The sequence below is a fragment of the Protopterus annectens genome, chromosome 10.part0 (assembly GCF_019279795.1).
Source record: "Protopterus annectens isolate FY-2018-M chromosome 10.part0, PAN1.0, whole genome shotgun sequence".
Lineage (NCBI taxonomy): Eukaryota > Metazoa > Chordata > Ceratodontiformes > Protopteridae > Protopterus > Protopterus annectens.
Window position 1 is genome coordinate 1,212,251,082 of NC_056744.1, and position 21,380 is coordinate 1,212,272,461.

The window sequence follows — 21,380 nt, forward strand, 5'->3', positions numbered from 1 at the left end:
TTGTACTCAATGCCTCTCTTGAGTTAGCCACATCCTGCTCATGGGTGCTCGTTGTGCATAACTGCTTACCGTGATGTGCAATCTTATTTTTGATTCCCATGGATATATGCAACTAAATACTTAAAGAATATGGAATGTGTATCGAGAGTTAAGAAAGCTGGAATGTGTTCAGATAATTAGTACAAAACTGTTTAAATTGGGGAAACTATATTAGACAGTCAGTGTAGCACAGTTAGGACTACTTTCATTACAAGGAGTTGTTTTTCAGGATCATTATATTTGATTTGTGTCTTAATACGTTATACACTACAAAGAAGTCAAAACATACTATTAGATCACATAATTTTCTGACAATTTTTCTGAGCTATTATTCCCATGCACTCCACCTGCTATTCCTATCTGCTATTTGCATATGCCATTTGTCCTGGAGGTGCTCGCTCTACCTGTATGCTTCACTGCAGAAAAGGATATGGCATTACATATATATAAATAACTTTAATTTGGATAAAAGCAGTGTGTCTGTGTGAATAGATATAACAAATGAAATGCTGTACTCCCAGTTAATATTCTGTTGGTTAAACAAAATAATTTCTCTTCTATAACTTGTTCAGAAAGCAAATCAATAAACCACTTACAGGAGTTGCTGCTGTAAGTTTTCTATCACAATCAGAGTGTCATAGTTCTCTTTTGATCTTGCTGTTATAGGCCTGGTGACAAATATTTCACCCTGTTACAGAACAAAGGAAAATGTTAAAAAAGCCAGTCTTAGAAATGAATAGAGCAATTACTGGAAACATGTCTTAGCTTTATTTTGCCATAGCCTTTGTCACACATGATCATTGTTGATGTTATACATACTATAAATGCTTGCTTTAGCATAATATTCTCTCTTAAGGTTTAAAAAGTAGATTGGGAACTAGATGCGACCGGCAAGATTTCACATTCTAGGAGACTAAGGCAATAAGTCAAAATATTTCCTGTTGGAGTTGCTTATACCAGCAAACTATAATACTGAATACCGCACATTCTTACTTCTATTAGAATAGCAGCAACTGACAACACTGATGGCACCTTCTGATTGAAAAAACTATACATCATGTACATCTAATTTTATGTCATTGAAAATCCTGTGGTTACAGATCGGTCTCCTGCTTCAGATGGCACCTCAGAACATTAAGTTATCACAAGCATGTTTATCAGCCGAAAGTACACCGACATTCTAAAAAGTTGCAGAATATTTTCTGCAGTTAATACATTAGATGAGTAAAAGTAAATGTGGTGGGATGACAAACTCCAAAGAGCAGCACTACTGTTGTCACATTTCTTGTACTAAAAATTAATTCATATGAGAATCACAGGCCAAAGACAATAATTCAGGGGTGAACAACGAAATGCAGGCTTCAGAATTTCATCAATACAACAGATTTTTTTTTATTCTGTTAAACCTGGTGGTGCCCCTGATGCTGTTACTCCTAGCAGGAAGTCCAGACTGTAATCTTCTTGTCTATGAATGTTATTAATCCTGACAGAGGCCACAGATGGCTGTTGATATTTTTGAAGTCTTCTGTGACATATTTAATGCAGGTGGAAGTTCTTTGATTTCCTTTGTGTTACTATGGGACCCTGGCTCATGTTTTTTCTGCTGTGTTTCGTGAATTTATGCATTATGGGGTGGCTTACTGACATAACCATTCATCTTGAGGCCTCTTGACATAATACTGATGCTGTTGTAGTGTTTAATTTTGACTGACAGCTGGACACCAGATAGAACTGCAGCATGAAGGAGCTGAATTGAGGGAACCTGGAGATCTGAGCACATGGACAAAAGATATCAAGGATAAACAGCCATCTTGGAGAGATACTGTCTACCACATACTATGGTGACTGGGTGGTAGGAATTGCTTGCGTGGGGATAAGGTATAAAATTCACCCGGATCATATTTTTTTAACTCTTTTGCAAACCCTGTGTATATATACTGTATCAATATTTCCTAATATGTAAGATTTTATATGCAGTAATAAAAATCTGATCATTAAATTTTACTTTTATGCTTAATGTTTAATATTTTGTGATAAGCATACTTTATTAACATTTAGCAAAAATGGGCTTTAATAAAATGTAGGAAGAAACAATAAGCATGTTTACAAGACAGGATGTGTTTTTTCTTAACACAGTACATTTCAGGTATAGTCTGTGATTCCATGTAAGTTGAACAGACTATCTTAAAAACCTGTTCTTATGAAGAATTTTCACAATAAAGTGTGAAAATAATATCCATCCTAAGAGATAGACAGTTGCAAAAAGGCAAAGCTGTGAAGAACACATACCCTGAGATTTAGCAAGCAGCCGTGCAGGAATAAGTTATTCCTGCATGGCAGGGACCGTTCCTGTTCTGCATGGCAGCGCACCATGCATATGTATGAAGGTGCGCTGCTGTGCTCTAAAACGGACACAGTTCTGTGTATGAGTGCAGGGTGGGTTGTGTGAAAGCAGAGCTCCCACAATATACATGCCCCCTGCACTCCAGAATTGCCTTTCAGCAATCTAAAATGAGTGAGAATGCTCGTAACACCCCCAACCCGTCAGGATAACAAATCTGGTCAAAGCCATAAGGGGCAATCATCCCTACCAAGACAAATGTTGTCAGAATAACAGATGTAGCATAAACACAGCACACACCTCCCAACCCGTCAGAGTAAGGAATGTGGACAAAGCCAAAAGGGACAATCGTCCCACAAAGCAGAAAGTTGAGAGAATAACAGGTTCAGCATTAGCATGGATATTCTGAAGGGTACAAATAAAATAACACAACAAATAATTATTTTTTTTTATAAATGCGATAAAGTTTAAGTGTAGCTATGTGGGTGTGCCCGTTGCTTAGCTACACTTAGTCCAGCTTAAACAGCACAAGAAGTTAAATAGCAAGAGACATCCAGCCTAAGCAGTATTTCAATAGTGCAGTGGTTAGAGCATGCGCTTTGCAAACAGCCATTCCTAGTTCGATCCCCACTATAACCAATTTGCATTTTACATGTGAAAGCAGTACATAAACATTTATTTTTATAATTAGCTACTAAATAATATATATTTGTTAACCAGAGTACTGCATTAGGTCCAGATGTGAGGTGTTAGTTTAATAAAGTTGTGAAACCCCCATATAAACACAAATGCCCCATACATTATAGTCACATATGAATAAATGTAATGAAAGCACATTGGGGATGTCAGGGACAGTAAACAAATGTATAATATGTAATGAATGATGAATCAATGCCATACAGTTAGTCTATAAAATGAAAAATAAGCAATGCTAAGCATTGCACAGTTCTGCTTACCAGGTCTAAGCATTGTGTAAATATGACTGCTAAGCAATGAGTAGCCTAGCTAAGTGGATTTGCCCATTGGTAAGCAGTGCTGAACCTGTCCCTTTAAGCACTGCCAAGCTTAGCTAAGCAGGTTTGCCCATAGCTTAGCTTAGCTCAGCATATTCAAAACCGTACAATCACGGCAAAGGGCATGGAATCGGCCATATTTAAACCCCACAGGCAGGAATACAGTTCATAACAGCTTCCCACTGTAGGCAGTATTGCAGGAGTTGGTGAGGGCATGCGCTTCTGTGCACAGCGCTGAGGCATACAGGAATCCAAGGTCATGGTAGTACTCCTGGTACGAAACCATGATGAGAGACTGCTGCAGGGCCAGTACCATGGCTCCCAATATAAAGCAGAAGCCTGGGACTGTCTCGCCCGTGATCTCATCAGTGCCACTGGTATCCCTCAGACTGGTGAGCAGGTCCGGCACCACTATGCTGACTTGAAGCAAGAGGGAGCTCTTGGACAAGTGGGTCCAAGAAGCAAGGCAGAGGGGTGATGTCCCAGCAGTGTGTAAATACTCATACCAATAACTGTTTACTAATGTCCAGCCTGTGTATATGATGAATAGGTACACCTAAATATTTTTCTATTTCCCTTACAGCTGTAGCTGAGCGGGCTGTGAATCAAGAAGCCCATGCTAGTAGGTTGAAAAGACTCCATCATGAGGCTAGTGAATAACAATCCTGCTTGTAGTAGTCATACCAAATAAATATAAAGTAGTAGAAAGTCACCTGGCAGTATAAAAACTGTGTATGGGTTGTACTGAATAAACCACATAATATGACAGTAATAGTCCTGTATAGGTCATATTTAAATAAATCTGTAACTGCCTGGCAATAAAGCTCTAAATCCTGGACTGGTTGTGTTTACTCTGGTATTGTATGGCATTTATTGCTGCATTCTCTGAATAGTAATGTTGTGTTAACCACTGTTACCCGCACTGTGCTACATAAAAAAATGTCTAGGAATGTCTGTATAAGACTGTTGTAAGTACAATATCAGATTGTACAACCAAGAGAGACTTAAGACAGAAAACAGTGAAGCAATAGACAGCAATATCCAAATAGCACACTCTGCTGAATCTTAAAATTGTTGTATTTTTAGTAGACACAGCCATGGTTCAAATCCTGGGAGTGGTAGGAAGCTGTATGCATAATCATACCTTTCAACTGTATAGATTTTTTTCAGAATGTCCAGATAATTGGCTCATATTTTCTGCCTGTTACATTGTCTCCCTGGCAAATCAGTGGGATGATCTCAGAACTGTAGTCACTAAATAATGACATACATTTGATTTTCAGACCTCAAAACCTTCAGAAAACGTATATTAAAACAAATCCTATCACTCTAGCAACTATCCACGTTTATGAGAGCAATAATCAAAATATGCCCCTATTTGTACCCCCATGTTGTCAAGCTTTGTCCAGAGTGTGTGCATTAAGAAATTGAGAGGTATGTGCATAATATTAACTCGGAATCTGGGAATATAGGTTCATAGGTTCGTACTAGGCTATCTGCCCTAGGGCATTTATAAGCCTAGCCAGAGTGTGTGTGGCTTTCACCACCCCTTAGGATGAGAATACTACGCCCATTTAGGGTTTAGTTTACTGTGCCTCTGTCTAGTAGTGACACAGAGATGACCCCCGGGGTAAACCCACGATCTCCCATCCACTCGTCAAGATTTCTCTTGAATAGAGTTAGTGAGGGGCTCTGCCTAACATGGAATGGGATTCTGTTCCAGAGTGTAGGGAGCCTCTGAGTTATGAATCTGTCCCTCCAGCACGTCCTATTTATTTCTGTGTTGAGGTTTAAGTCTCTTGCCCTCGTGGCTCTGATGGATTTGGATTTTCTGAGGTGGAGCATGTCCATTAATTCCGGATTGGACATGGCCTTGTACGTCAGGCACAGATCACCTCTGAGTAGGCGGTATGCGACTGAATAGAGCTGGAGTTTTTTCAGTCGGGCAGCATATGACATATGTTTAAGACCCTTTATCCTGTTGGTGAGGAACTTTTGGGGTCTTTCCAACTGCTGCAGGTGTCGGGTAAGATACATCCCAAATGGGGCATTGTACTCAATCATTGGCCTGATAACAGAAGAGTACAGGGGCACAATGACCTCTCTTGATCTAGATGTGAAACCCTTCATGATAAGGTGGGCAATATAGAAGGTCTTCCTAACCACTTTGGCAATGTGAGTATCAAATGAGAGGTTACTGTCAACCTGGGTCCCTAGGTCCCTGATTACCTCTTCCGTACTTAATGAATTAACACCTATGTGGTAATCTGTGGGTACCTTGTTTTTCCCAAAGGGTATGACTATACATTTTTTGGCGTTCAGCTTAAGGCCATGGCTCTGGCACCAATTATCCGTTTCTAAGAGGTCTCTCTGAAGGATGTTTGTGTCCGCTGGAGTATCAATTATGGCGCCCAGTTTGCAGTCATCTGCGAACTTTGTCAGCCACAATCCTCCTATGTTGGCCTGTACCTCGGAAAAATAAATGCCGAACAAGAGGGGTCCCAGGACTGAGCCCTGTGGGACACCGCTTGTGACCGGCTTAGAGTCTGACATAGCTCCAGCAACTCTGACCCTGTGGGTTCTGTCCTTGAGCCAGTTTGCAACCCATCTTGTGACATATGGGTTTACATTTAAGCTGGTGAGTTTGTCTATGATGCCCGAGTGGGGTATTGTGTCAAAGGCTTTGGAAGGTCAAGGTAGGCTGTGTGAACTGCCTTACCCTCATCAATGGCCTTAGTGACTGTTTCAAAAAAGTCGACCAAGTTCAAAAGGCAGGATCTGCCCCTGACAAAGCCAAATTGGGTAGGATCCAATGTCTGTAGGTCCCCAATGTCTTTGTTTATGAGTTCCATAATGATCCTCTCCACAGCTTTGCAGACCAGGCTCGTCAAGCTTATGGGGCGGTAATTTCCAGGGTCCGTAGAAGCACCGCCTTTGTGAAGTGGGACTACTGTTGCCGTACGCCACTCTTTGGGTACGTATCCTGTAGTAAGGCTAAGATTAAACAGCAGCCTTATGTGTGGGTTTAGTTCCTCTTGGAGTTCATGTAGCACACAGCCCGGGACACCGTCCGGTCCCATTGATGCTGTGTTTTTAGCTTTAGAGAGGGCGGCTCTCACCTGGGCATCTGAGATGTTAGGGAGGCTACACTCTGCTGGGATAGTTATTTCTCCTTTTGGGGGGGAGGGGGAGGAGAAATTTGCACTGAACCTGTCTGCCAGAATGTTGGCAATGTCAATGGGTTCAATGTATTCTGTGTCATTTTGGACTAACTCTGAGCATATCTGGGAGTTTCCACCCAGGTTTCTAACATAGCTAAAGAAGGCCTTGTGATTGTCTTTAGCGATTTTTCTCTCAAAGTTGGCCTTGGATGATTTTATGAGTGATTGTAGTTTTTTGCTAGTACTGATCAGAGATGCCTTCCCTTTTAGGGATTTTGCTCTGTCATGTAGTAGCTTCCTCCTCCTGTTGTAAAGTTTGTTTATGGCTGGGGTCCACCAGACTGGGCGCCTGCCTTTGGGGGAATGGGTCTTGGTTTTATTTGGGATTGCATGATCCATGCATTCTTGAAGGTGCCCGTAGAAGGCATTTGTAAAGGATTCAGCAGTGTGGGTTGTGGTTTCCACTGGCCCTGGGGCCTTGAAGGATACCACTTCAGTCTTGAGAAGTGTGAAGTTGGCTTTTGAGAAGTTCTTCACTGTGGTCTTTTGTGCAGGGGGTGGGGGCGGGATGTGGATTTCCAGTGAGATTAATTTATGGTCTGATCTTACCAATGAGGGAAATACTTCCGGTGTGGAGCATTTTGTCCCCATGTTTGTGATGATCAGGTCTAGTATATTGTCTCCTCTTGTGGGAATGGTGACTAGTTGTTCCATTGCATTTGAGTTTATGAATTCTAGGAACCTTTGGGCTAGGGTGTTGGGGCTTCAGTAATGTTCCCAGTCTATGTTTGGGTAGTTGAAGTCTCCCAATGTGATGGTATTTGGAGAGACATTCATACTCTCCAGTGTCTTCAGGAAGGCTGTGTGGGGTTCCTGAGTTTGAGAGGGTGGTCTGTAGCATGCTACAAACTGTAAGGCAGTTTTGCCTATGGTTAGTTGCACCTGGATGGTCTCCGATGCTTCGGGCGTTGCCACTAACCTGGAGGTGTGGGTATCTTTGATGAATATGGATACTCACCCTCCACTTGTGGTTCAGTCCAAGTTTTGGGGCCAGAAAGCATGATATGAGGTAAAACCTGATAGTGCCGGGGTGCTCTCAGGAGCCTTGAACCAGGTTTCAGTCACTGCACAGACATCAATGTTCTCCATACTGAGGAGGGCTTCGAGAGCGTGCATCTTGAGGTTTAGACTTCTGGCATTGAGCAGCATTACCCTTAGTTTTTTTCCACTTGTGTTTTCTAGGGAGGTAGGTTTGTCATTTGAGCCTTGCCTAAAAAAGGCACTATGGGGGTGGCAAGAGCCTTGGCCAATATCCGGAAGCCCAGGGGTGACAGGTGTAAGCCATCCCTTGCGAAGCAGCGTGGCTTGTCGAGCATGTCATCCCATTGTTAAAACTGATCATTTTGTCTTTGTACTGTGGCATCATTCTTGGTGAGGGTAAGATGCTGCTCAGGGTCAGGGTCAGGATCATACCGGCCTGGGCTACATAATCAGAGAGCTCCTCTATGTCTCTTTTCATGTAGTCCAGGGAGGTACGTCTCAGGTCATTCACACCGGCATGTACAATGACTGAGTCATATTTGTACTTGCTGTGGAGTGACCTGAGTGCTTGTGTTATGTGGTGAATTCTAGCTCCCGACAGGCAGCTTACTATGACCTTTTCCTTGTTCAGTCTGGTGAGCGGGACATCAGTGTGTCTGACTATGGAGTCACCTATTACAAGTGTGTCTGGCATGTTGTTTGGCCTTAAGGGCTGTGACTGTTTAGCACACTGACTTTGTGAACTACGTGTTGCATGTGCTATGTCTTGAGGTGGCGGTTGCTTGGGTGTCTGCTTTGGAGGCCTCTGTTGTTTTGGTAGATTTTTAATCAGCGCCTCCGAGTATGTTTTGGTGTGTTTATGTGTTTGGTTTGCAGTTGTGATAGTTCTATGTGAGACTGGGTTTGTGGTGTGCGTGGTTACCTTCTCCTCCTGACTGGTCTTGCCAGTACTGAGTTGAGAGAGCTCAGCCTCCAGTTTGGCTATATAGTTGCATCTCTCGCATATATTTGTATTTGTTGGGAGGAGGAGAGGGTTGTCTGTGTACATGAGGCAATTGTAACATTGCCTCAAGATTCCCAGATTCACCAGTTGAACAGGAGAGGACGCCAGCAACTGACCCTTCGACATGCTAGAATAGTGAAAAAGATTGCTGTGTAACTGAGTCAGAAAGGACCTATAGGGAAATGGGTACTCAAGGGAATTTAGGTGAATGAAGCAGTCAGGTAGTGTTAACAAACATTCCCTCCACAGGTCTGTCAGAGAAGAAAACTGTGCCTGCCAATAAAGATTTAGATCCTGGACTGGTAGTGTTTACTTTGGTATTGTATGGCCTGACATGAAGCATTCAGTAACATCTGATATCAGAATAGTACTGTTGTGTCAACCACTGTTTCTCACACTGTGCTACATAAAAATATGTCCAGGAAGATCTGTATAAGACTGTTGTAATTACAAGGTCAGATTGTACAACCAAGAGAGACTTAGAAAACACTGAAATAATAGACAGCAATATCCAAATAGCACACTGCTGAAACTTAAACTGTTGTATTTTTAGCAGACACAGCCATGGTTTGAATCCTGAGAGTATTAGTAAGCTGTATGCATAATCATAACTCTTAACTGTACACATTTTTTCAGAATGTCCAGATAATTGGCTCATATTTTCTGCCTGTTCCTCTGTCCCCCTGGCAAATCATTGGGATGATCTCATAATTGTAGTCACTAAATAATGACATACATTTGATTTTCAGACCTCAAAACCTTCAGAAAATATATATTAAAACAAATCCTGTCAGTCTAGCAACTCTCCAAGTTTATGAGAGTAATATTCAAAATATGTCCCTATTTGTAACCCCATGTTGTCAAGCTTTGTCCAGAGTGTGTGCATTAAGAGATTGAGAGGTATGTGCATAATATTAACTCGGAATCTGGGAATATGTGTAGAAGCAGTCAGGTAGTGTTAACAAAAATTCCCTCCACAGGTCTACCAGGTAAGAGAAGTAGAATTTAGCTATAAGACAGTTGGAGTATACACTGTGTATAAACATACCACTGCCCAAACCAAGGCCATAGGGTATTGTAATAATATCTGTACATTAATGATTAGAGCAGTGATCATTAAAGTTGTGAGTACTACGAGGATATATACGTTGTTAATTAACATCTCTCTCCCCCAACCATATCTGCAACAATAATCTAAATACACAAATCAATGGGTATGTTTACAACAAACCTACTGTTGGGACATATGTCCTATTGTTCAATAAATATTGAAATGTGTTTCTATTAATTTTACATGTTGAAATACCATCATTGGTGGCCTGTTGCTCTCAATGTAACCTGCATGCCATTGTAATGGCCACTGTGGTTCCATATATGCATGTGTTCATTTTGCTATGAACTGCTCCAAAAAACTATAACACCATAGCACGTTTGGGAAGGCTGGTCCCAGTGGACCCAGCTGTCCTACCTCATCTGGCTGTGGCACAAGGCACCAGCACATCTGAGACCTACCACGGGACCTCCTCGTCCTCTGGTCCTACACCATATTTGGGTGGAACCGCCTCTGGGGATGGGGTTTGTCCCTACCCCACCCCAGGAGCAGGCACGGACAGGATCCTGTCACCCGAAGTCAGGTCTGGGGACTGCTGCATAGCGAGCTCCAAAGGTAGTTTGGAGAACTGCTATGCCAGCTTGAGGGCCGTGTGGCACATTTAGAGGGTCAGCCTGCCCCTCCTGCTCAGCCCCCAGCACAGCCACCTTTGGGGCCGTGAAGGTGCAGTGGTGACTGCCCATGGGTGGGGACCTTAGTTCCACTGTTTCATTTGGGGACTCATGGGCTTCCGATTTCCAAACACCCCTCCCCGTCCAAGGTCTTTACCCCCCACGTGTCAAATACTGCCCCTGTATGCTATCTTATCTGTCTTCCTACCCAACCTACCTCCCCAAATACACCTACTATCCTTCCCCAACATCCCACTCTCACCTTAAAAAAAAAAAAAAAAGGGCAATCTGTTCCCCCCCAAAAATTTTGCCCCATACATAGCTGTCCATTTTGCACACATGTCTACTGGACACGTAATCTGGTCTAACTGGTTTCACAACACATTACTGTGTCCTCACCCCTCTCTCTGGGGTTTGAGTGTCCAAATCTACCTCCAAATTCAGTATATATGCACAGCTGTTGCTGTAGAAGAAATGGACAGCTATGGACCTTCCCTATACCTGTCCTGCACATCCCTAGTTACTTTCCCTGTTGTCTTTCCCTCTACATGCCCCATTTTTTACCACTTTCCTATCACCCTTTTTTTCTTTTCTTTTAAAGAAATTAGTGTGGGGGTAAGCTGGAGTAAGCACGTTTAAGCAGTAGTAAGCGGGTTTAAGCCTGTTTGTGTGGAGCTAAACAATGCCTGCACAGATTAAGGACTTTCAGCCTGTCTGTAACCTTATTTAACCCGACGTTAGCATTGCTTACCACTGCACAAACCCACTTACAACTGCTTAAAATTGCCTTAATCACTTTGTATCCAACACTCCTTGTTCTGCACAGCAACAAAATAATCAGCCCTTGCAAATCTCGAACCCAGGACCCTGCACACCATAGCCACAGCGATTTACCACTAAGCCATTTGAGCTGTATATAAGTGTGATGTTTTCTCAAACATATCATGCAGCACAGTCATTCAACAGTAGGGAAAATGTATTTATATATGTAAATGTATATATATATATATATATATATATATATATATATATATATATATATATATTGCATTCACACATTGGATCCACACTTTGAACCTCACACTGCAAAACATCTGACCAAAGGCACTGTTAATGGGGGTGAAGAGGCCCAAAATAGGTATCTCTTGTAATTATTGCCATTATCCCTTCCTCCACAGCTGAACTGATCTGCCTTGCAATACAATAACCAGCACTTGCAAGTCTTGAACCCAGGACCCTGCACAACAAGTTACCAGTAAGCCATCTCAGCTGTAAGATGTCAGGATGATTTCTCTAACATATCATGCAGAACAGTCAGTCTACCACAGGGAATGTACAATGTGGAAGCACTAAACATTTCAATGATACATATGCATACACACACACACACACATATATATATATGTATATATATATATATATATATATATATATATATATATATATATATATATGTATGTATATATCTATCTATATATCTATCTATATATATATATATATATATATATATATACATATACATATACATATAAATATATACATACTTATAGATATATATAAAAAGAGTATACAGAGAGAGTGCACAGCATATCAAACAGCCATTATTCCTACAGTTGCCACCTTTTCAAATTATTTCTTACAAATGAGAATTATTGCATGAAACATATGCCCACACACAATGCAAAGGACAGGACACCACATACAAGTTTGCATACATAGAAATGTTTATTTGTGTACTATTTCAGTTGTTTATGCTATTTCTTATAGTAGTTAGGTGTTTGAAATACATAATAACTGATTAATGCAACTCTCAAACAAAACACATGATACAGTAACCTGCAAAACATAACATTGCTGTCTAGGCTAAAGCCTTCAAGTAGAAAAACAGTAAAAATGCACTTGTCTTGAACATAAGAATCACTCAACACTTAATTACAGATGTAGTTCAGCAGCCTCCAATTACACTCTGCACTCAACCACTAGGGTGGAAAAGTATTAGTTGTCAAAATGTAACTGCAGCTGTTACATAACAATGCTTAACTTAAAACTTCACTAACACACTGACAAACAGAACTGTGTGTAAGACAGTAAAATCTAGCCCACCACTGTTCCCATGGTGAAATGTATGAAAATGTACAGCCATATACCTTAATGTTTCTTATTACTGATATCCCTCACACCCTAGGTTAAAATATTTAATACCCCTCCCCCATAAAATGTCTTACAAGGGCATATAACAGTGTTCTCCATACACTGACCTCCAGACTGTACAGGGTCACACATGTTTTGTCCAGCTGTAACCCTCATATATATGGCCCTACCCCACAATCTGTGTGGGAGTCCACAACATCACTGGAATGATAACAGGAATGTCAGCACTAAATAATGATAGGCCATTACCTATCAACCTCTTACTACATGACATCTGGTCAAAGCCTGGTATATAGGTGGAGTACAGAGGCTGAAACACAGGGCCATATTTGAAATATTGCTGTTATACACTGTGAAAGTTGCTGGTGTTACAGGATTTGTTGCAACATACCCTTACTCAGGAATATGAAGTCAGAAACACAAATGGATGTTGCCATGTACTGATAGCAATCAACTGAGAGAATGGCACTGATATGTCAAGGACAAGACCTGTGTGGGGAACAGACCAAACATAACAGCCAATCCTCTGGCCATCATGTGGATAGGCCCACAGTTGAGATCTATGCAGACAGACTGTATTTCATGCAAAACTAGCATGTACACACAAACCCTGTAAAACTAGCAGTATTCAATGCATATAACAGCAATACTCATACACTGTCCCTAGGTCTGGAACCTTATACAAATATGTAGTTGGCCTGTGTTTGTAAGTCCTTTTGTAAGATGTATTGCTACCTGCTGTCTGTAACACCACTGCCAACACAGAGAAAGGATGTCTTCCATAAAGGAAAGGTAAAGGGACAACGCCCACATGATGTAGTCATTTACAGTAATGGGTTGCCATGACATTGGCTACTGGAAGAACTACACAGCTGGCTGCATGCAATTAGCAAGTGGGGAACACCAACTGGCGCAGAGGCCATCACCTGATCATAAGCATCACCTACAAAAGCCATGCTGCAACCTATTAAAACCAGCTTGATCCGTGTAGTGGAGAGAGAGAAATAAAAAAAGGCAAAAACAAAAATAATACTAAACAAGGAAGACATCCAACTGGTACACAGAAGAGAGCACAATAATATAACAGGTATGTGAAACATGTTGGCATGTAATTGAATGTAGTACTTGGTCTGTAATAATGGGATATATGATGTTGAAAGATTTATATGTGCCATCAAGACTTGCTGTAATGATGTCCTGCTGAACAACTGCTATGGACATAGCATCTGGCCCTGTGGGCAGTGGGCCATGCCTGTCAACTGTGCAGATCTGCATAGAATGTTAAGATTTAAGCATCATGTTTGTTCTTTTCCTCCAAACATCTATATTAAGTCTGGCAAATAGCTGAAAATGAAAGTAATGAAGGCATGATAGACACATGAGTTTCAGACCCCACCACCTTCAGAAAAGTCATGTTAATGTGAAATGTATCATGCACAAACTTCATAGGTTTGTAATATGCATATCTACCATCTGTCCCTATATATCTCCCCTAATGTTAGGCTTTCTCCACATGTGATGCTCTGTTTTGTAGCAAGGCAGAACAGTTCAGCTGTGGAGGAAGGAGGCTCAGAGTGTGGATCTGATGTCTGAATGCACTCCATATATATATATATATATATATATATATATATATATATATATATAGATATATATATATACACAGATATATATATATATATATATATATATATATACATATATAGACATGTATGTCTACATATATACGTGCACACACACAGATATATATATATATATATATATATGTGTGTGTGCATAGACATGTATGTCTACACACACATATATATATATATATATATATATATATATATATATATATATATATTTATATATATACATATACACACACACACACACACACACACACACACACACACACACACATGCACACACACACACTTTCCCTACTGTTGAATGACTGTGCTGCATGATATGTTTGAGAAAACATCACACATATCTGCAGCTCAGATGGCTTAGTGGTAAATTGCTGTAGCTATGATGTGCAGGGTCCTGGGTTAGACACTTGCAAGGGCTGATAATTTTTTTGCTGTCAGAACAAGGGCTGTTGGGTACTGAGTGATTAAGGCATTTTAAGCAGTTGTAAGTGGGTGTGAAATTCTTTTTGGGAAGAGATTGCCCTTTTTTGTTAAGGTGAGAGTGGGATGTTGGGGAAGGATAGTAGGCATATTTGGGGAGGTAGGTTGAGTTGGAAGACAGACAAGACAGCATACAGGGCCAGTATATGACAAATGTGGGGGGTAAACATCTTGGACAGGGAGGGGTGTTTGGAAATCGGATGCCCATGAGCTCCCAAATGGAAACAGTGGGACTGAGGTCCACACCCATGGGCAGTCACCATTGCACCTTCACGACTCTGAAGGTGGCTGTGCAGGGGGCTGAGCAGGAGGGGCAGGCTGACCCTCTAATTGTGCCATGAGGCCCTCAAGCTGGCGTAACAGATCTCCCAATTATCTGCAGAGCTCCCTAAGCACCAGACCCTAAACATGACTTCAGGTGACAGGATCTTGTCTGTGCCCGCTCCTGGGGTGGGATGAGCCCCATACCCTGAGGTGGTTTGACCTGAAGGTAGTGCAGGACCAGCAGATGAGGAGGTCCTGGGGTGGGTCCCAGACATGCTGGGGCACGGTGTCATGGCCAGATGAGGTGGGACCGCTGGGAAAGGTCTTCCCAAACATGCTATTGTGTTGCAGTTTTAGAAGATATGTGGGTTAGTAATAGTCAACAAAATCCAGGATTAGTTATAACAAAAATGCATAGATATTCCCATTAACCCAAACACCAGATTTGGAACAGCTGCATAGCAAACAGAACACATGCATATATAGAACCACAATGGCCATTACAACGGCATGCAGGTTACATTGATAACAACATGCCACCAATGATAGTGTTCCAATATGGAACATGAATAGAAACACATTTCAATATTTGTCGAACAATAGGATATATGTCCCAACAGTAGGTTTGGTGTAAACTTACCCAATGATTTGTGTGTTTAGATTATTGTTGCAGATATGGTGAGATGTCAGTTAACAACTATTATATCCTTGCAGTATGAGGTCCTCTGACCTTTTTTCCTGTTTATGTCTAACAGGTACATGTCCTGTGAACGTCTCCCTGTGTATACTCCCCAGGAGAATGATGTTATCATAAACTTCATTGCACTACATCACGGAACCCTCTTTGGATGCAGGTCCCATGATCCGCAGGAGAGGACCTCCCTGTGGAACGAGCTTGCCCACAGGGTAAATGATGTCAGCCTGCATAACCACAGTTATAAGCAGGTGCGACATCGTTGCACTGATCTCATCTGCCACGCCCATCAGCGTGCTGCTGCAGTTAGGAGGGACCAGTTAGCCACAGGTGGGGGTCATGCTATCCAGCCCCCATTTACACATGCTGAGGAGCTCCTCGCCAGCCTCTGGGAACCTGCCCATCAGCTAAGCTAGGAACCTGAAGACAGCATTGTGGAAGTGGGTGCTACCTCACACAATGGACAAGGAGCATGCAGGTAAGGCCCCAGGGCACATTAGTAGACCACTGTTGCTTATCCATCTTCACCTGTAAAGTATCTTCATGCATATGTCAGATAACATAGTCTGTTGCTGCAGTGTAGTAATGAAGAGATGTGCATAATCTCTAGTACTGCGGGTTTTTACTGTTGATGTACTGAAATGCTGCCCCCACCCTGTACCATGCCACAGGTGTGGCTAATTTCATTACATCTATCACACAACTGTGTAGGTCCCTTTGGTATACAACTGGGGCAGCAGCCTGTAGCTGGTGAGTATGGAGTTGTTTTGTTCAGGTTTGCCAATACACCGGCCATGTTATGGCCATGGTATTTGCCATGTACACATTTAACACATCTACCTATAAAGCATGCTGTACATGTTCACTTATTGTTGCTGTTAACTGCACTGCATCACAGTGGTCACCATGGTGGAATATCTGAAGGGTATGTAAGAGTCCTGCAGTATACCTAACAGCCTGTCAGTGCAAGATGTGTGGACAGAGATGAACATAATGGTGGGACAAACGGCCTACAGTAGGGACATGTCTGAAACATTACCTTATATAATGCCTACAACAGTGTATACACCACTATTGCAATGGCAACTGTTACAGATCTACACAACGGCATATCACAATACCACGTTCCACACCTTTTACAACCTGCAATGTGATCCTAACATGAGCAATGAATGTGTAATATGGAATCCTATGTTAGGACAACAAATATGGGGAATACATACCTTAACAAACACTGGAAGCATATGTGTGCACACACTCCAAATAACATATTGTGGAAGCAGCTTTTGAGGTACTGACAGCATTTACTCTTCTTGAGTATATACCTTCCATCAAGTACAGGGCCTCAATGTCACACCAAGTAATAGTCTGCTGTCCAAGAATTATGTCCATGACATTTGCCCACTCACCTGCAACAGAGGCAGCCGTGGCTTGCACACATCTTACAAACCATGGAATGAATCCCAATTCTGAAAGGTAGCACTTAGGAGAGGGAGAAGTAGCCTTACCTCACCATTGCATATACCATGGCAAACAGGGCAGACAGTCATGTATGTGACTATGAAGTATGGGACAAGATTAATGTAGAAAATAAACAGATGCCCATCCAAGACAGATGACAACACACATTGCAAATTGGTCACGGAGGCTGCCCAGAAACTTGAAGCAACACTAAGGGACTTTGAGGAATGTCTAGCAAGTTCTGCCTCTGCAGTACCTTTGTCGACAATTGCCTGAAATCTGCATAAGTGTGGCTTATGGGTTAGGGTAATCAGATGCAAGAGTTGTTCCACAGGAAACATCATCCAGGGCTCTCTACAGGTAGCATATGCATACCATCAAGTCACCCAAAGGCATGTGTTGCAATGTATAATGGTATACTGAGACCAAGGCTGAAATCTACAGACAGTATTAATAAAGATACATGTGGTGCACAAGCAACACATCACTCCACCTCAGGGCCACCATCCCCATCTTTACCTTCCTGGTGCCAGTGTACACCTTTAGGTTTGCTGTTCATTAGCAGGAACTAGGCCAGTAGACACAGTATTTTGAATTTGGAACACTGCAAAATGACACTCATGTGTGGCCCATAGTTGTCAAGCATCTGCAATAAGGCTGAGGATGGGGAAGAGTGTCATCCTGAAACACAACAGTGAACGGAAGCATACAGCCAAAGCTATCCGAACACAGTCAAGGTCATGAATTATGCCAAACATAACCCTGACTCCACAGCAATAGTGAAGGCACTGTGTGACGTCCAAGGGCTGTGCACATGAGCTGACCCTGTAATCCGGCAGAATTGGTGGACATTTGTACTGTGGAGTGACCAAATAATGGCAAGTGAAGATGAGCCATGCTAGTAGACCCCTTCCAGAAATAATGACTGCTGTAGTTCACTTAAAGGGTGCTGCAACAAACCATTGTGTTAAGGGTGTGCACACTTATGCAACCCACATATTGTATGCATCTCAATCAGCATTTGCACGACTGCACAGGTCATATGTCACATATCAGATGTGTGCAATGTTAACATATGTAGTATTGCGGCCCCACTGCATATCATGGAAGAGGATGGCATGTCAACAAGGGTGTGTACATTCCTCATAGCCACAGTAAGCTTTGAAGGTGGCCAGTGTAATCGGATTATATTGCTCATACATGCACTGCTGAGGATGAGATCTGCAAATCAGAGGTCAAGTCTTCATTACTGACATCTGTCCTCATATCATCCCAGATATGTGCCAGACAAACACAGAGGGGCTATGAGCAACAGAGCAAGCATAACTGCCACACATATATACATTCAGCAATGGTGTGTACATTCATGAGGTATGGTGCACAGTACATGCCAGGGTGCTGAAAAGGTGCACAGCAATACTATATACACGGGTGCAGTGTGTTCCAGGGGAAGGGTCATCACCTACTAACACAACTCATGCATCACAGAGATGTATAATGTTGGTAACAAGGATTGAGTACAGCTGCAGTGCATGCTGCTGAGTGCCATATGTCATGCATGTTGACTGCTGGGTAATGAGAGGTCTGTGTAATATCTTTATGCCACCTCACCTGTAAGTGTGTGTGTGTGTGTGTGTGTGTGTGTGTGTGTGTGTGTGTGTGTGTGTGTGTGTGTGTGTAGAGGTAAGCAATGACGTACAGGTCTTAAATTATGTTTTTTCCTCCTCACAGGTGGTGAAGTGGGTCAGGGTCCCTCCTGCAGGCAAACTGATGTTAGTGTCCATACAGACTCTGAAAATGATGATAGGTATGGTGAGGCACAGGCAAGGTTGTCAGGGAGTGAAGCTGTGCCATCGGTTGATATCTCACTTTTATCCACCCCATCCCCGCACACAGTAACAATGTCTATACCTACCCATCAGCAGTGGCCATAGATGACGGACAGTTGATGGGTGGTGGCATGGGACAGGACAGTGTGGTGACTATGGCAAGTGTGTCTGTACACAGCAGCCGTAGCCAGATGACCGGTGAGGTACCACACAGGCAGATGTACTGGGGTGCTCGTAGGAGGGCTGCTGGCCATCATGCCCCTGGCAGAAGTGCCACAGCAGGTGTCACCAGACGCATGTTTTGGGGCATCATGGAGGCACAGGCACATATGGAATGTTACACCAGACAGAGTCTGAGGCTCCAGAGGGCTCATTCTGCTGTACTTGACAACATCTGTGATCTTGCAGGTGCCCACCATTATTTTGCAGAGGTCCTGGATAGACGGTTGGGTGAGATGTTGGGAATCCTCGACCGTGTGGTGTCTGTGTTAGAGCATACAGTGGGAGTAGGGCGACAGTCTTGTGGATGTAGGACAGCAACACCAACAGGTGGAGGTCTAAATGGATGTGCAACAAGTCACAGCCACTCCCGTAGTGGCAGTACCAGCACCAGCACTGCGGGGGGGGTGCTGTCCACACCACAACACAGCAGGCCACGTGCACATGGACCTGGCCAGTCCCAACAGGGACATGGATCCAGCAGACATTTGTCATTATCAGGGAAGAGTACCATATCTGGGCTTCTACCTGGTAGTGCCCATGGAACAACTGGCAGGCACAGTTTTTGTGTCAATGGTCGGACATGGGAAACTGTACACCCTGCCATGTACAGTCTGCAGCTGTCCAACAAACCCCTGTATAGGGCAGCCACATGGCAGAACTGTGTGCATACACACATACACACACACACACACACACACACACACACATCACCAACACAGCTAGGGCACCTCCATACCTACACACACCACATCTGCACAGCCCAAATGATAAAGAACGCCCTAACACACACATGATGTCAACCAAACGGCTCAGTCTAGGTCTCTGGCAAACCCACAACACGCCCTGTGCATATGATGATACATGTGCCACATCCCTGTCATCCATATCATTGATGCAGGAACATGCTAATATGGTTTTGATGCACAGGGTGAATGTACTAAGGTTTAGCAATGTAATACTGTTTACCATGTTTTCAGCTGGAAAGTTTAATGCATACATGTCAAGGTATGTAGCTGTCCAGCCATGATGCATTATAGTTGTTATTAACACTGACTGATTGTGGTCTCCATAATGTATTCAGTTTGTGTCAGCAGGATGTTGGTCTGCTGTTGTTTCCTACAAGGGGTATGGCACTGTGGTGACACACTGACTGTGTCATATCCTGGGTACAGCTGAACACAAGTAACAGGTCTGTATAACAGTTACTGCATGTGCCACATGGCTGATAGGTCTGAGGGGTGTATACAGGTAAGTGCATGATGGCTGATGTCAGCAGCTCTTCTACAGTGGACAATGGTAAGTGTACTGGGTGGCACACACCAAATGTTTGTGAATAACACACACACAGAAGCTTTGGTGCTGATGCAATACACAGAGAATACTGTACACATGGATGTACTTAATTTTGCAGTGAACTCATTCTGACCTATGTAATTCCACCAAAACAAAACAGGCAAAACATCACATCAGTATATAATCAGTCTGCCAGTTTAATGTCATTGACGATGGTACTACCAGGGTATATGTCCTCTTCCCCAATGTAGTGCAATCCTGGAGTTGGTAAACATAGGTGTGCTGGTGTGGGTGGTGTAGTCCTCCACTTTGGAGGGTGTGGGGTGGCGTAGAACCACACATAGTGTGATTAACAACTACTTAACCTGTTAACAAAAACTGTACAGTATTACACCAGACTAAGCGAGGTATACACACAACAATAACCCCAGTGAGGGTGGCTGTGCCCACAACATCCACACCGAACTATATATACCAACTCTAGTATCGCTGTACAGCTGTACGGTGGGGAAGAGGGCATTTACACATCTACTACTAGTTTTGATGGAATGAATTTTCACCAGATGATTCCTCTGAAATGTTACCATTTGCCAGTCAGTTCTCGGACAAATGATCTCAAGGGACATGTATTTTCTGCAAACTGAAGTAGATCCATTCACATAGACACACACTTACTTGACAACACTGAGAGCAGAACCATACTGTCATACCCACATTGACAAACACATAACCATCATAGACACAACTGAGAGACCTGGGTTTATCAGTGCTAACTACCTTGTCAGTGAATCCATTCTGTTACAGAGAATTTGCACAAAGCACATGCATCATTGGGCTGGATAGAGTAATCAGATACCTGTATGGTTGATGGTGACAGTGGACCTTGGGACATGTACTCTGGGTACCATGGTGTAAAGACAGTATACCCAGCACCCACACCCCACATTGGATATTTTACTCACTGAAACCCATGATAATGCTCTGACATACCCACAATCACACACTGACCAGGACTGCAATACAACCCCT

General features: G+C 42.7%; 1 protein-coding gene across 1 annotated transcript in view; it reads right to left on the reverse strand.

The window, feature by feature from the left end:
* Positions 1–21,380, reverse strand: part of AXDND1 (axonemal dynein light chain domain containing 1) — a 2,684,234-nt gene that overhangs the window by 159,906 nt on the left and 2,502,948 nt on the right. The window contains exon 24 of the mRNA XM_044085955.1: positions 636–727. Within this exon, the coding sequence (XP_043941890.1) occupies positions 636–727 (92 nt within the window). The remainder of the gene's footprint in view (positions 1–635; positions 728–21,380) is intronic.